This window comes from Danio aesculapii, chromosome 2 (genome assembly GCF_903798145.1).
Source record: "Danio aesculapii chromosome 2, fDanAes4.1, whole genome shotgun sequence".
In the NCBI taxonomy this organism is placed as follows: domain Eukaryota; kingdom Metazoa; phylum Chordata; class Actinopteri; order Cypriniformes; family Danionidae; genus Danio; species Danio aesculapii.
In genome coordinates this window covers 52,852,388-52,870,228 of record NC_079436.1, presented here as the reverse complement: position 1 = coordinate 52,870,228, position 17,841 = coordinate 52,852,388, and the positions used below count along the sequence as shown (strand labels likewise).

At 37.4% G+C, this 17,841-nt stretch overlaps 1 protein-coding gene across 2 annotated transcripts in view; it reads left to right on the top strand.

The window, feature by feature from the left end:
- The window catches only part of ralbp1 (ralA binding protein 1), a 35,474-nt gene that overhangs the window by 14,988 nt on the left and 2,645 nt on the right, over positions 1-17,841 (top strand). For both annotated transcript variants that reach the window (XM_056445672.1, XM_056445673.1), the window contains 7 exons: positions 537-971; positions 1,053-1,402; positions 5,613-5,774; positions 10,890-11,021; positions 13,400-13,510; positions 15,548-15,669; positions 16,173-16,293. In XM_056445672.1, coding sequence (XP_056301647.1) covers positions 537-971; positions 1,053-1,402; positions 5,613-5,774; positions 10,890-11,021; positions 13,400-13,510; positions 15,548-15,669; positions 16,173-16,293 — 1,433 coding nt within the window. The remainder of the gene's footprint in view (positions 1-536; positions 972-1,052; positions 1,403-5,612; positions 5,775-10,889; positions 11,022-13,399; positions 13,511-15,547; positions 15,670-16,172; positions 16,294-17,841) is intronic.

Genomic DNA, 17,841 nt, shown 5'->3' with positions numbered 1-17,841 from the left:
CTTCTCTTCTCATCTCTTAACTTCTTGTCTCTTCTCTTTTTGTCTCTTATTCACTTTGTCTCTTCTCATCTCTTCTCTTTTTGTCTCTTCGCTTTTGTCTCTTATTCACTCTGTCTCTTCTCGTCTTGTCTCTTAACTTCTCATCTCTTCTCTTTTTGTCTCTTCGCTTTTGTCTCTTATTCACTTTCTGTCTCTTCTCGTCTTGTCTGTTCTCTTCTATTTTTGTCTCTTATTCACTTTGTCTCTTCTCATCTTGTCTCTTATTAACTTCTCTTCTTGTCTCTTCTCTTTTTGTCTTTTATTAACTTGTCTCTTCTCTTTTTTTGTCCCCATCTCTTCACTTTTTGTCTCTTATCTTTTTGTGTCTTATTCTCTTTTTGTCTCCTCTGGTCTCTCCTCTTTTTGTTTCTTATTCACCTTTTGTTGCTTCTCATCTTTTTTTTGTCCCTTCTCTTCTTGTCTCTTATTCACTGTTTGTCTCTTCTCATCTAATTAAGTCTCTTCATTTGTTCTTATTTTTTAATCTCTCCCTTTAGCCGAGGGATACGCTGCTTTCCAGGAGGACAGTTCAGCTGACGATGCGGAGAGCCCGTCTAAAATGAAGCGCTCCAAGGGCATCCACGTCTTCAAGAAGCCCAGTTTCTCCAAGAAGAAAGAAAAGGACTTCAAGGTGAAGGAGAAGGGCCCTAAAGAGGAGAAGGCCAAAGACAAGAAGTCCAAAGACCTGACGGCTGCGGACGTGGTCAAGCAGTGGAAAGAGAAGAAGAAGAAGAAAAAGCCAAGCGCTGAGCCCGAACCCATCATCACAGAGGTGGCAGTGACGTTCAGGCCGATATTCGGAGCTCCTTTAGTGGAAGCGGTGAGGAGGACAGCACTGTATGATGGGATACAACTGCCGGCCATCTTCAGAGAGTGTGTGGACTACATCGAGAGCTATGGCATGAAATGTGAAGGCATCTATCGAGTGTCCGGTATGAGTCTGTTTATTTGTTTTTATGAAACTCTTTGTTTGTTAAATGAGATGGTTTAATTATTCGTGCAACTCCTGACAGGTATGAAGTCTAAGGTGGACGAGTTGAAAGCGGCATATGACCGTGAGGAGTGTCCGTGTCTGGAGGAGTATGATCCGCACACGGTGGCCAGCCTGTTGAAGCAGTACCTGCGAGAGCTGCCTGATAATCTGCTGGGGAAGGAGCTGTCTCTGCGCTTTGAGGAGGCCTGCGGGAGACCCAGCGAGGCCGAGAAGCTGCAGGAGTTCCAGCGGCTCCTGACGGAGGTGCCGGCGGGCAGCAGACTCCTCCTGGCCTGGCTGATTACACATATGGACCACGTCATCGCCCGCGAGGCCGACACCAAGATGAACATCCAGAACATCTCCATTGTGCTCAATCCTACCATACAGGTGAGCCCGTTCTCTCTGGACCTCGGGTTTTGGGTTGAGGTCTTCTACAGTTCCTACAGTATTTTCAGTTGAATATGTTTTTATAAGGAAACAAATAATTCATTAATTTTAAGGATTTTAGTATTGAAGTTTGTAAAAATTATTATCAATTGAATAGAATACAACAGAAAAGATCAGGACAGAATAGGACAGAGTAGGAGATAACATGACAGGACAGAGTAGAATAGAATATAACAGGACAGATAAGAAAAGGAGAGAATAGAATAGGACAGAACAGGACAATAGAATAGGACAGAATAGAATAGGAGAGAGTGGAATAGAAGAGGACAGGACAGAATAGAACAGGATAGAATAGATTAGAATAGGACAGGACAGAGTAGAATAGAATAGGACAGGATAGAATAAAACAGAATAGAAGAGAATAGAATAACACAGAATAGAATAAAATAGAAAAGAATAGGACAGAATAGAAGAGAACAGAATAACACAGAATAGAAGAGAATAGAATAGGACAGAATAGAAGAGAATAGAATAACACAGAATAGAATAAAATAGAAAAGAATAGGACAGAATAGAAGAGAACAGAATAACACAGAATAGAAGAGAATAGAATAACACAGAATAGAAGAGAATAGAATAACACAGAATAGAAGAGAACAGAATAACACATAATAGAATAGAAGAGAATAGAATAAAACAGAATAGAAGAGAATAGAATAACACAGAATAGAATAGAAGAGAATAGAATAACACAGAATAGAAGAGAACAGAATAACACATAATAGAATAGAAGAGAATAGAATAAAACAGAATAGAAGAGAATAGAATAACACAGAATAGAATAGAATAGAATAACACAGAATAGAAGAGAATAGAATAACACAGAATAGAAGAGAATAGAATAACACAGAATAGAAGAGAATAGAATAACACAGAATAGAATAGAAGAGAATAGAATAGGACAGAATAGAAGAGAATAGAATAACACAGAATAGAAGAGAATAGAATAACACAGAATAGAAGAGAATAGAATAACACAGAATAGAAGAGAATAGAATAACACAGAATAGAATAGAAGAGAATAGAATAGGACAGAATAGAAGAGAATAGAATAGGACAGAATAGAAGAGAATAGAATAACACAGAATAGAAGAGAATAGAATAACACAGAATAGAAGAGAATAGAATAACACAGAATAGAAGAGAATAGAATAACACAGAATAGAAGAGAATAGAATAGGACAGAATAGAAGAGAATAGAATAGGACAGAATAGAAGAGAATAGAATAACACAGAATAGAAGAGAATAGAATAACACAGAATAGAAGAGAATAGAATAACACAGAATAGAAGAGAATAGAATAACACAGAATAGAAGAGAATAGAATAACACAGAATAGAATAGAAGAGAATAGAATAACACAGAATAGAAGAGAATAGAATAACACAGAATAGAAGAGAATAGAATAACACAGAATAGAAGAGAATAGAATAACACAGAATAGAAGAGAATAGAATAACACAGAATAGAAGAGAATAGAATAACACAGAATAGAAGAGAATAGAATAACACAGAATAGAAGAGAATAGAATAACACAGAATAGAAGAGAATAGAATAGGACAGAATAGGATAGAATATGACAATACAGAGTAGAATATAATAGGACAGAAAAGAATAGAATAGGACAGGATAGAGTAGAATAAAATATGACAGGACAATAGAAAAGAACAAGATAGAATAGATTAGAATAGGACAGAATAGAATAGGACAGGACAGGATAGAATAGAACAGGATAGAATAGGTTAGAAAAGGACAGGACAGGGTAGAATAGAATAACATAGAATAGAAAGGAATAAGACTAAATAGAATATAATGCAACAGGACAGAATATGGCAGAGTAGAATAGAATAGAACAGATTTATAATAGGACAGGACAATAGAATAAAATAGAATAGGAGAGAACAGAATAGGATAGATTAGAATAGGACAGAATAGGACAGGACAGGATAGAATAGATTATAAAAGGACAGGACAGAATAGAATAGGACAGAATATGACAGGACAGAGTAGAATAAGACAGAATAGAATAGGATGGAATAGAATAGAACAGAACTGAACAGAATAAAATGGAATGGAATAGGACACAATAGGACAGAATAGAACATACTAGAATAGAATAGAATAGAATAGAATAGAATAGAATAGAATAGAATAGAATAGAACAGAATATAATAAAACAATAGAATAGAATAGAATAGAATAGAATAGAATAGAATAGAATAGAATAGAATAGGACATAACAGAACAGAATAGAATGGCATTGGACAGGACAGAGTATAATAATAGACCAGGACATAATAGAATGGAATAGAACAGGACATAATATAATAATACAATACAATAGGACAGAGTAGAATTGAACAGGAAAGGACAATAGAGAATAAAAGAAATAACAGTAGAATATTAGATCATAAAATAACAGGACAGAATATTAGAATTGAACAGGACAGGGCATAAGACAAATGAACAAAACTGAATAGACAAAACATTTAGTTAATATGAAGAAATGTGCAGTTAAAATATTTTAGACACGTAATACATGAATAGAAATGTAAGAGAATGTAAAATAGATATAATGAAAAGTTGTTTTTTAGATAAATTTACAATAAAAAAAATTAAAAAATATTTTATTAAAAAAAAGTATAATTAACTGAAATGTATAAAAAAATGGCATTGAATATTTATATCGAAAAATTGTTAGAGCCAATAGAAGGACAATTGTTAGATAAAATCAGACAAAATTTCATATGTTTTTATCAATAAATTCTTAATTTTATAGCTTATTTTGAGGGTGTTTTCCAAAAGTTAGCAAGACTAGTTTTTACTATTGTTATCACTTTTAATAAAACAATGTAAACATGTTTGTGTTTTTTGCTTCCCTCCTTTTCATACACAAATATGCTGTGTAATTGTAAGGATTTCATTTAAAATGGATTAAAAATGTAAAATAAATCATGTAAATAAAAGATGATCTGTTTAATCAAATTTAAATCAAATTATAATACATTAAGTTCATATTTTAAATTAAATATTTTTTTTTTTTAGCAAGGCTTTTTAGAAAGCAAAATAAACATTTTTGCACAAATTTCTCACATCTTGCATTAAAACAAATTAGTATTAGTAAATTAGTAAATCTAAATAATTTACACACATTTTTAAATATATTTAACATCATTTAACACCATCATCATTTTTCACTTTCACATAATTTTCTCCCTCCATATTGAATATTTTGTAAATATTCCACGTGCTACATCAGGGTGTGGTACAATAAAATGTAGTACACTGTGAGGTGAAGTATGGCGTAGTGAAATGTTAATGGCGTAGCAAGATGTGTTTCTGCTCTCAGACTGAAGGTTGTCCTACTTTACAGTCTCTCAGGACACATGGAGGATGGAGGTGCCCTCATACTGATGAGAATGAGGGCTTTGTTTGGGGTCAGTTTTTTTTTGGAGCGAGTTGGACTGCAAATAATGTGAAGAATAGGCCTGCATCATACTGGAAAAATATACGATGTTGTGTTTGAGTATTGTGATAACAACATTTCTTTTAATATAACATTTCCCTAGACAATTGCTTTTTTATTAGATTAGCTATGTTTTCAAATCATTTATTTAATAGTATTAAAATAAGCAGGTAAAACATATATTTTTATATCTAATTTAGAGTAAAAATCAGTGTCATGGTGCAAACATTTAATTTTTAAAACTCTATGAATGAGTGAAAACCTCAACAGTTATTCTAAGTCTGATTTGATTGGCTGTTGCCATTTTCCTCTCGACTCCGCCCATTAGTGTTAATTTTCAGCTCTGGGTTGACCTTTGGGTCGCTCCAGCCAATAGTAGAACAGCAGCTACTGGGGAGGCAAGGATAAAGATAGTAATGCCACCTGGTCAAATTTAGATAAACAACCAATACATAAAATAAACGTTATTTATCACGTCTGCGATACATATATTGCATATACTTTTATCGCGATAACGATACTTTTATGATATATTGTGTAGACCTAGAGGAGAACTTAAGTGGGACATGATTGGACAATAACACCATTCATTTATCTCACTTTTCTCTCTCTCTCTCTCTCTCTCTCTCTCTCTCTCTCTCTCTCTCTCTCTCTATCTATCTCTCTCTCTATATATCTGTAGATCAGTAATCGTGTGCTGTACGTGTTTTTCACTCACGTCCGGGAGATGTTTGGTGATGTGTTTCTGAAGCCGGTCGTTCATCCTCTTCGCTGGTCCAATATGGCCACCATGCCCACCCTGCCGGATACTCAGGAGAGCATTAAAGAGGAGATCCGCAGACAGGTCAGACTGATTTACCTTTAAATACCTCACTGGCTGATAATGGTGTTGTTGAGAGTACATTTGCAATTTGATGTTGCACTTATGTATAAAGTTGTGTTTTATAATGTTCTCCAGACGCAATGTAAACCATGCTGTGAAATAATGTTGCAATGAAATCAAAATGTACCCTTCTTATTTTATATGCATGTAGTAGTGCTTGTTTTAAACAATGTGTCTGTACTTTTAGTATTTTGTGAAAATGAATTTGCTCTTCAGAATATTTAATCAAATATCATAACCTTCCCCCCCTTGAAACTACTTTTTTCTGGTCTCAATGAATGCCTTAAGGGCGTGGCTATCAGTCATTTAAGGGCTGGGCTTTCAGTCCTTTAGGGCGGGGCTATCAGCCTTTTAGGGCGGGGCTATTGGTCCCTTAGGGCGGGGCTATTGGTCCCTTAGAGCGGGACTATCAGTCATTTAAGGCAGGACTGTTAGTCACTTAGGGCAGGTTTGTTAAGCAGGACGCACACCGGATGCCCCGTGACACGGTGCGCACATGACAGTTGAAAGTATCGCACACCAGACGCGCACATTCCCTTTAGTCATTTAGGGTGGGCTATCAGTCATTTATGGCAGGACTGTTAGTCCTTTAGGGCGGGGCTATCAGTCATTTAGGGTGGACTGTCAGTGATTTAGGATGGGCTATCAGTCATTCAGGATAACCTATCAGTCCTTTAGGGCGGGGCTTTCAGTCATTTAGGGTGTGGTTATCAGTCCTTTAGTGGTGGGACTATCAGTCCATTAGGGCAGGACTATCAGTCCTTTAGGGTGTGGTTATAAGTACTTTAATGGTGTGACTATCAATCATTTAGGGCAGAACTATTAATCATTTAGGGTGGGCTATCAATCATTCAGGGGCGGGACTATCAGTCATTTAGGGCAGGACTAGCAATCATTTAGGGTGGACTATCAGTCATTTAGGGCAGGACTATCAGTCATTTAGGGTGGGCTATCAGTCCTTTAAGACAGGGCTATTAGTCAACTAGGCCGTGGCTATCAGTCCTTTAAGACAGGGCTATTAGTCAACTAGGCCGTGGCTATCAGTCCTTTGGGGCGGAACTATCAGTCCTTTAGGGTGTGCTATCAGTCAATTAGGGCGTGGCTATCAGTCCTTTAAAGGTGGGACTATCAGTCATTTATGGCGTGGCTATCTGTCGTTTATGATGGGCTATCAGTCCTTTAGGGTGGGCTATCAGTCCTTTAAGACAGGGCTATTAGTCAATTAAGGTGGGCTATCAGTCCTCTAGGGGTGGGACTATCAGTCCTTTAGGGCGTGGCTATCAGTCAATTAGGGCGTGGCTATCAGTCCTTTAGGGGTGGGACTATCAGTCCTTTGAGGCGGGCTATCAGTCAATTAGGGAGAAGCTATCAGTCCTTTAGGACGGGACTATCAGTCCTTTAGGGCGGGCTATCAGTCAATTAGGGCATCGCTATCAGTCCTTAAGAGATGGGACTATCAGTCCTTTAGGGCGGGCTTTCAGTCAATTAGGGCGTGGCTATCAGTCATTTAGGGGCAGGGCTATCAGTGCTTTAGGGCAGGCTATCAGTCATTTAGGGCAGGACTATCAGTCATTTATGGCGTGGCTATCAGTCCTTTAAGGTGGGACTATCAGTCAATTGGGGCATTGCTATCAGTCCTTTAGGGCGGGCTATCAGTCATTTAGGGCAGGGCTATCCAGGGCTATCAATCCCTGGCTATAAGAGCATGTCTCATTTCTGCTCTGCCTTCATCCATTTGTCAATCATCCTTCATTTTGTTAGCAATGCCCATCTTCCAACAATCCAATCGGTTCCCAAAACGAAATCAACCACCACCATACATTTTTTATTGCTTCTTTTAGGAGCGTTTTAAATAGATGTATGTCACGATAGAGGAAAAAAATAACAATCTTAACTCCCTTTTTATGGCAACTTTAAACACTGTAAAATATATATTAACTCCCTTTACTACACAACAACTCTTTTCAGTGAAGCAGTATACAGTATAACAAAAATTCACTGTAAGCAACATTTCATTATAAAGATAAAGACTTAACATAGTGATGTGTTAATTGCATTAATAAATGAATCTCCCAGAAGCACTTCAAGGGTCTCAGTTCACCACAAAAATTGAAAGGAAGAAAGATATTAATAAGAAACAAATTATATATACATGTATACAATTCATTACACTTATGAAATTTTCTCCAACATTTGTACCGCATAAGTAATCCAAACAGTTTTGTTTATTTTAACAATAAACAACATTTATTTAAATTGCGCATTATTTATACATCATAAAAGAATATGTGTTTTTGTAGTAATTTATGTATAAGTAATTTACCATGTGCTATTATTATTATTATTATTATAGTCTTTAAATATATTTAGATCTCTCTCTTTTTCTACCCAGAAGTGGAACCTGTATAATGAAAGAGGTTTTGTTTCAGGCCATTTTAATGTGTCAAACGCAAATTTGCCCTTATATCAAGGAAGTGCATGCAAAACAGGAGATGAATCCAAACTGTGGAGAGAGACTGGAAAAAAAAACAGCAGTGGAAGAGCGAAAACAGCCCCGATGTGACGCTTCAGTGTGGGAATCAACAGTTGCTGTCAAAATGTTTTTTTTTAGAGGGGTCAAAATCAAACAAAAACAACTATAGGTAAAAGTAAAGTAGCTTTTCTCTGGTACAATATACAGTACTGTACTGTGCAAAAGTCTTTGGCCACTAGTATTTTCACCAGAAAAGTTGGTTATTTCAGTTTAAAATATCAATTTACATTTACAAACATTATTTTTGTCATTAATTGTAATTCTACAGTAAGATTATTGTCTGCACAACAGCCAGTGCTCCACACAGAAATCTTATCTGATCATCATCCATAGGCCAGTCTCAATAATCAATGTTTCAACTTATTGCACAACACATCGACATGACCTCAATCATTTTTGGTGATGCAATGTATATCCCCCATGCATAAAAACCAATTCTAGTCACATTTTAGCTGTTAGCGCAACATCTATATCTCTATTCCAGGTGTCAGTGTCAATATGGTTAAAAAACACTATAGTATTTACTATAAATTACTATAGTATATTTTCATGTGTGTGACTGACAACTGAAAATTGATCTGGTAGCAGATATCGCAGCCTCTGTTACTTTTTAACTCGCACTTTTTTGTAAACATTTATTATTATATATTTAGGATATGTGTTTTCACATTCTGATTCCAATGCCTAATATTAAATTGACTATAATTAAATAGAATATTCTTAAGAATTAAATATTATGTGTTCTTTGGAAGAGTGTACTTGCATTATGATGATATTATATTGTCATTCTGGCATTATATAATAAGTGGTATAAAATGCTCTTAAAATGACTATAATAGTGTTTATCGCAATATATTTTGATATACAGCAAATCAGCAACAAAAAAATTTACAGCAAAATATAGATATCGTCACAGGCCTAATCATCCAGTCTGACTGGAATGACATGAAGAAACAGAACAGACTAAATCCAGAAGAACTGCCGGCAACATCTCTAATGCTGTGTTCACACCAGACGCGGCATGTGCGAATAGTAAATAGACGCATGAAGATTTTGAGTTTACTCGCTTCAGTCGCGCGTCAAATTCACTTTAAAATAGACACGTATTCGCGTCTTCTGTCTGCCCGGTAACATGGATTTTATTGAGAGAGTAGCTGTGCTTTATGTGCTTTAGGAAGGCTGAAAAACAGCGTAGATCTGTTTGCCGCTGTGTCTGAGTCCACTTGATACTTTCAGAGGTACACCCAGCTCTGTGAGTTCATCAACTCGTCCAGAAACTATACCTGGATGATGGAAGCTTTCAGCAGTGCTTCAGAATGAGCTGAGCCCAGTTTGATGAGCTGTTGTCCGGTGTCAGCAGGAGGAGTTCCCCTTAGGGAAACCAACAACAGGCGCTATGTCATAATCACTCCCCTACAAGAGCAAGCTCATGATTGGTTAGTGTGTCCAGTGTTCAGTGTATCTGCTGAACTTTACATTTTCTAACTCGAGCGATTCCTGCATCAAATGTGCAAAACGCTCAACTCACACGAATTAAGTCATTCGCACGAATGACGACGCAGAATGCATCTTTGGATTGACTTAACATGGAAATCGCTTATGCTTGATGCTTCATCCGCGTCTGGTGTGAACGCACCATAATATGCTTTAAAAAACTGACCTGCAAAGCTGCAGTACTGTTTAAAGGTTTAGGCATTTACTAATGCATAAATACATTTTATTTATCAATTAACGTATATTAACTAAATCAAATCTGCATTTGGAGGGCGGCACAGTGGCTTAGTGGTTAGCACTGTTGCCTCACAGCAAGAAGGTCACTGATTCGAGTCCCGGCTGAGCCAGTTGACATTTGTGTGGAGTTTGCATGTTCTCCCAGTGTTGGCGTGGGTTTCCTCCGGGTGCTCTGGTTTCCCCCACAGTTCAAACACATGCACTATAGGTGAATTGAATAAGCTAAATTGGCCGTAGTGTGTGAGAATGTGAGAGTGTATGGGTGTTTTCCAGTACTGGGTTACAGCGGAATAGTTGGCGGTTTCTTTAGCTGTGGTTACCTCTGATAAATAAGGGTGAATGAATGAATGAAATCTACATTTAGTATGACCACACTTTGCATTTAAAACACTTGAGATGTTGCCAAAGTTAATTTGGATTTAGTATATGTGACGAGTCTCTTAGACCAACCGACTGATCGGCTGAAGCGGGAAGGACGGAGACTCATCTGTGAAATAGGAACACCTGGTTTCCCCTCTATAAAAACCCAGCAGTTTTTGCTTGTAGAGGGCCCTGCTTTTGCTCCTGTTTATTTTGTTTTGTCTCTTTCTAGCTTTAGTTAATATTTGATTTTTGCTAACCTCAAGTGAACACTTGTATTCTTTAATGTTTAAGTAAATATTTTTCGGTACCAAACCATCCTGTGTATGTCCCCCCTTTAATTTGTCATTGCCTTTGAGCCGGGTCGTGACAGTATAATATGTAAACATTTATTTCAGTGCATCACCAATGATTTGATGTGTTTTATGGATGTCTATCATCTCTTTCTGCAGGAGTTCCTCTTGAATCGTCTGCACAGAGACCTGCAGGCCGGTGTGAAGGATTTATCCAAAGAGGAGAGACTCTGGGAGGTTCAGCGGATCGTCACTGCACTCAAACGCAAACTTCGAGAGGCCAAGAGACAGGCAAGAAGAGCACACGACTGAAGTCTAAATTATTTCCCGTCCTGTGATTTTTATTTTGTGTTTTTATTTTTTAAATATTTCCCAAATGATGTTTAACAGAGCAAGACATTTTTCAGAGTATTTTCTATAATATTTTTTCTTCTGGAAAAAGTCTTATTTCTTTTTTTTCAGCTAGAATAAAAGCAGTTTTTAAATTTTTTAAAACCATTTTAAGGTCAATATTATTAGCCCCCTTAAACAATATATATTTGATTGTCTACAGAACAAACCATTGTTTTAGAAAGACTTGCCTAATTAACCTGATTAGATTAAGTCTTTAAATGTCACTTTAAGCTGAATACGAGTATCTTGAAAAATATCTAGTCAAATATTATATACTGTCATCATAGCAAAGATAAAAGAAATCAGTTATTAGAGATGAGTTATTAAAACTACTATATTTATAAATGTGTTGAAAAAAAATTCTGTTAAACAGAAATTGGCGAAAAAATAAACAGGGCTAATAATTCAGGAGGTCCAATAATTCTAACTTGAGCTGTTTATCTCAATTCAGAAAGTAGAGGCAGGATGAAAACATGGTAAATGTAGTAGAATGTTGAGTTTACACTAGGGTTGTAAAGAGAAAATCGATTCCGATTCTGGAATTTTTATTGTTTCACTTGTCAATCTGCTAGGAACTTCTGTGCTGGCGAACACTTTGATTTAGCTATAATCTAAATATTATTATAATGTAACATGGACCACAACATGTGCTCAAAAGGTTACATGTGGTGAAAAACGAAGGCAAAGCTAAGTGTAATCATCGCAATTAACTATTATATTGCAATCAACCGTCATGACCAAGCGGCAAGCTCCCGCTCTCTCTCGTGAAGCCAATACAAAAGTAACTGAAACTGCAATTCATCCACTGGCCTTTGGGGGCTGGCTCCATAAACTCCAGACATTCACTGCCATGATAAATTGGCCAATTTTACAGCTGATAAAAACATGTTTACAGCCTGGTACAAAAGATGGCTTTGGTGCATATAGCTAATATTACCTTTCATGACAACTGTAGGGGGTGGGGGGGGGGATGGGTTAGAACTCATCCGTTTCGTTTTTATTACGTTATATTAAGTCTGCATAATTAAGGGCGTGGCCACTTGAGTGACAGCTAGGTCTCACTGCTCGCTGTCTCGTCATCTCAGCTGATTCCGGCTGATTAGCCGCTGAACTCGGCATATACATCGTATTTTTGTTTTGTTTTATGTGGCTTTACAAAGTTGCCTTTTGGAATTATTTTTTTACAATTATCAAATGATATGGCAGGCTCTAGAACAGTCATCAGCGTTGTCATACAGTGTTATGCCTGAATTTCATAAATAGCCTTGCATTTACTAACACAGACTATATCTGAAGTGTTTGTAAGTAATTTGCGTTTTCCTCCTGTAGAAAAACGTCATAAGAACAATGTTTAGTGGCTCAATGTATGACAACAGTGTTTTTAAAAGACTAAACACTTTATTAATATAGTGTACAACCAAGCACATGTGGTCAGAACGCAAACAAGTCGCAGGTAATGCAGTAATAAGCGTTTCTCCCAAAGAAAAGCCTGTGTAAGCAAAATGTTAGCAGGCGTTTGTAGCTCCACTGACACTCCGCCTCTTTGCCCTTATTTGGTATCCCCCAGTCGGTGCAATGACACGCGAACAAAATGGCGATGGTTGGCCATGCCTACTCATAGCTTGAATTGTGCTCTTCAGAAACCTATGAGTGACATCATTGATATTACGTCCATATCTTTTACAGTCTATGGTCACGACCAACATGCAAAGCATGGTTGGTTCACAAACAACAAATTAAAAGAAAGCACCGCGTTAGATTCATTGTGCATCCCGGGTGCAACCAATAAATGTTGTGCATTTTAGTTTAATGTTTTTTGAGCTTGTAGCTGAGCAGCTCTGCGCTAGGTTTTGTTCATACCTTGAGGTGAAACTAAACAGAGCATTCTCGCCGCCCCCTCATTCATAAACAGCAGGTTGAGCTTCTGAAGCACGCAATAGAGACAAATTTACACTCCGTCATTGATGATCCTAGCTTTTGTATTGGAGTCGAAAAAATGTATGACGTAGAATGTTCTTTTTTTCAGTCTCGATATGTTTAATCTTTTTCTTTTGCAAAATTCTTCTTCTTTTTAAAGTCTGCTTCATTCTTTTCAAACTGAAAGCCATGCAGCGCCCGTGTTTTGTGATTTCATTTGTACTTTAATAGCATGCGTTGTGACCTAACCTAAAGTGTTACCAATACATGAACTAGCAGAGCATTATTTTAAAGTGCTACTTCAGTGACTACTAATAGCAAAATGTACTGATGTGTTACTTTCATATCTGAATCTGCAGGAGTGCGAGACTAAAATTGCGCAGGAAATCGCCAGCCTGTCTAAAGAGGACGTGTCTAAGGAAGAGATGACGGAGAACGAGGAAGAGGTCATTAATCTTCTTCTGGCTCAGGTGAGTTTTCCTGCTTCACTGCTCACGGCTGATAAACAAATATTCAGCTCTGTGACAAGCAGCCAGTGGCTAGTCTGCTTTGCATATCACACAGACATTTTGTAAGTAACCGGTAATATGCGAGATGATTGCAGCATTTGACAAAGGGACAAGCAAGAGAAAATAGTTTCTGTCATAAATTAAATGATTATATAAAGAGGAATTGAATTTTTATCTGACTTCTGACAAGTATGCTGCAGACTCAAAAAAGCTGCAGTCACACCGGAAACGCAAGGTCGTGCTTCAAGTTTCGCAGTTCGCTGTGTTGGAAAGTTCAAGCTTGGTGAACTCTGACCTGCGAAATCGCATCACTTGACTGCGTGAGACCAATCGAGGATCAAAACATGACCTCACTGGACAGAAATTTAAAATATGGACCAATCGCTCGCTTTTTTAAATTTTAAAATCGCCTTTTCCCGCCGTATGACAGAATTTCGTACACACAAACTCTAGTGTGACTGCAGCTTTAAGTCTGGAAGGGATACAGCTGTGGCTATTACTATAGTTATTCCTATTAATACAGCAATACAATTACTATGCAACAATAATTAATGTTTTTACATTACGGTGAGGGGTAAGTTTAGGGTTGGGGTGGAGGTCGACGTTAAAAAAATACAATTTAATTGATAATTTATTAAATAATATACACTCACTCACCATTGTTTTAATGTAATATTGATAATGTACACTCACCGGCCACTTTATTAGGTACACCTGTCCAACTGCTCGTTAACGCAAATTTCTAATCAGCCAATAACATGGCAGCAACTTAATGCATGTAGACATGGTCAAGACGATCTGCTGCAGTTCAAACTGAGCATCAGTATGGGGAAGAAAGGTCATTTAAGTGACTTGGCATGGTTGTTGGTGCCAGACGGGCTGGTCTGAGTATTTCAGAAACTGATCTACTGGGATTTTCATGCACAACCATTTGTAGGGTTGACAGAGAATGGTCAGAAAGAGAGAAAATATCCAGTGAGTGACAGTTCTCTGTGCGCAAATGCCTTGTTGATGCCAGAGGAGAATGGCCAGACTGGTTCCCGCTGATAGAAAGGCAACAGTAACTCAAATAACCACTCGTTACAACCGAGGTCTGCAGAAGAGCATCTCTGAACGCACAACTTGTCCAACCTTGAGGCGGATGGGCTACAGCAGCAGAAGACCGCTCCTGTCAGCTAAGAACATGAAACTGAGGCTACAGTTCACACAGGCTCACCAAAACTAGACTATAGAAGATTGGAGAAAACATTGCCTGGTCTGATGAGTCTCGATTTCTGTTGCAACATTCGGATGGTAGGGTCAGAATTTGGCGTCAACAACATGAAAGCATGAATCCATCTTGTCTTGTATCAATGGTTCAGGCTGGTGGTGGTGGTGTAATGGTGTGGGGGATATTTTCTTGGCACACTTTGGCCTCATTAGTACCACCTGATTATTGCTGCTGACCATGTCCATCCCTATATGACCACAGTGTACCCATCTTCTGATGGCTACTTCCAGCAGGACAATGCACTATGTCATAAAGCACGAATCATCTCAGACTAGTTTCTTGAACATGACAATAAGTTCACTGCACTCCACAGTCACCAGATCTCAATCCAATTGAGCACCTTTGGGATGAAGTGGAACTGGAGATTCACATCATGGATGTGCAGCCAACAAATCTGCAGCAACTGTGTGATGCTCTCATGTCAATTTGGAACAAAATCTCTGAGGAATATTTCCAGTATCTTGTTGAATCTATGCCACGAAGGATTAAGGAAGTTCTGAAGGCAAAAGGAGGTCCAACCCGGTACTAGTAAGGTATAAAGTGTGGTGTTTTGGTGACTGTTGCTTAAATTCAAATTATGATTGTGTTCCCAGGCCTCTTTTCAAAAGAAGGGGGAACTACAAACGCCTATGCATCAGATTCAAAACAGGACTAGCAACAACCCTTCAGCCACAGTGGATTGTGTGCTATGTTAATTGACTGATTCGCTTCTCTATCACCCTCTGCAGGAGAATGAGATCCTAACAGAGCAGGAGGAGCTGATTTCCCTGGAGCAGGTGCTGCGGAGACAGATCGCCACTGAGAAGGAGGAAATCGAGCGACTGCGTGCAGAGATCGCTGATATACAGAGGTCAGAGCTCATACACGGGTCAAAAGAGCAGATTTGGTGCTAATGAACCCTTTTCACAAGACTGTTATGAAGTGTTTAACAGTCATCCGCATCTTAAATCCTTACGTTTTTAGTATTTTGATGAAAAAAAAATGTATGAAAATATATGCATTATATCATCTTTGCATCAAATTACAAATCTTTGTAATGCAGAGCGTCTATGGGGGCAGGACAGTAAATTTGACTTGTTCTCTCTTCAGGCTGCTGTTATCAGTCTCACACTATTTTTTCTGTTTCCTGAAAGTCTTGATAACTCCATCATGGAGTTTTTCCTTATTAATTCAGCGAATAGGATTGTACGAAAAAAAAAGATTTGTTGTACTCTCCCATTCACTGCGCTCTGTGTTTACCCAACTAGGACAACCTCCACTACTGAGAAACCCGTAAATGTGAAAAGGGTCCATTAGGCAGCACTTTTTGGTTTTGTAAATGCATATTTGGGTCAACTTTGGGTTTTGTTTCAGCCGTCAGCAGGGCCGCAGTGAAACAGAAGAGTATTCATCAGACAGCGAGAGCGAGAGTGAAGATGAAGAAGAGCTGCAGATGATTCTAGAAGACCTGCAGAAACAGAACGAAGAGCTGGAGGTGAGGAGGAGGAAGGTCACATGACAATTTGAAGATTTAGGAGAAATTCACAGTACATTGATTGTTTGCTGAGCTCTGCAATCTTTAGTTGCCATTGCAAGTTTTTTTTTTTCGTTTCTATTGGCAACTTTCCTGTTTATTGCAGTGATTCACATCATATATTTAAACGCATCCCTGCAGGAAATGACATGTTTGAAATGATTTATGCTAAAAAATGCCAACATATATTTATCTTTTAGAACTACAGGGATACATTAAAATATTTTTCATGTATAAAATAAATACTTTATTTTTTTATTTATGTGTGTATATATAGTAGGGGTGTTCCGATCAGGAATTTTGCTGCCGATAACGAGTACCGATTCCTTGAGATTGTGATCGGCCGATACCAAGTATTGATTCCGATGTTTCATGCTTTATAATGCATAAAGCACATTTTCACAAGTATGCTACTTAATTGTAGATCTATATGTTATTTAATACAATTGATTGATTTACGGGCGTCGCAGTGGCGCAGTAGGTAGTGCTGTCACCTCACAGCAACACGGTCGCTGGTTTGAGCCTTGACTGGGTCAGTTGGCGTTTCTGTGTGGAGTTTGTATGTTCTCCCTGCGTTCGCGTGGGTTTCCTCCGGGTGCTTCAGTTTCCCCCACAGTCCAAAGACATGCGGTACAGGTGAATTGGGAAGGCTAAATTGTCCGTAGTGTATGAGTGTGAATGAGTGTGTATGGATGTTTCCCAGAGATGGGTTGCAGCTGGAAGAGCATCCGCTGCGTGAAACACGTGCTGGATAAGTTGGCGGTTCATTCCGCTGTGGCGACCCCGGATTAATAAAGGGACTAAGTCGAAAATGATTGATTTACTTATTATTAATAAATTAATTATTATTGTAATTTAGCTTTTTTAAATATATATTCTAAATTACACAAGAATTTATTGTATTTAGTTTCTTTAAAGGTGTCTGTGGTTTTATTATTTATTAATTTTTTTTAAATTCCATACTAGTATGAAGTGTTTTTTTATACTTAATACTTTCTTGAAGACTTTTTATATATTAATACTTTTTTGTTTATTTCAGTTAATGTTTAATTTCAATAATGCACATGTTGATGCAATCCTTTCTTTTTAGTTGTTGGATTATTTTAATACAATAACCAAGGTTTCAATAGGTCATTGATTTTATTTTATGATTTTTATTGAATTTAATAGAAATGTAAAGGTCTATTGACCAAGTCAAAGAAAATGAGGGATTTTTCTTTGACACTGTAAATTTGTTTCCTTTTGTCAAAATGTTATTTTTTTACATCAGTTTTTTTTAAATATCAGGCTGTTTCACTCCAATTTTATGATTGAAGTATTTTTCAGCTATATATTTTCCATTCAAACTCATTAATTAGTAATAACTTTGGCTTCAAAATGACACTTAAGTGACTGTGTTAAAAAGTAGATGACAGAAAAGCTAAACTATCCATTATTGTTCATATAGTAGTGTTAAATAATATTCAAGCTAAAGCCATTTTAATATGCCATTAATTGACCATTATTTTA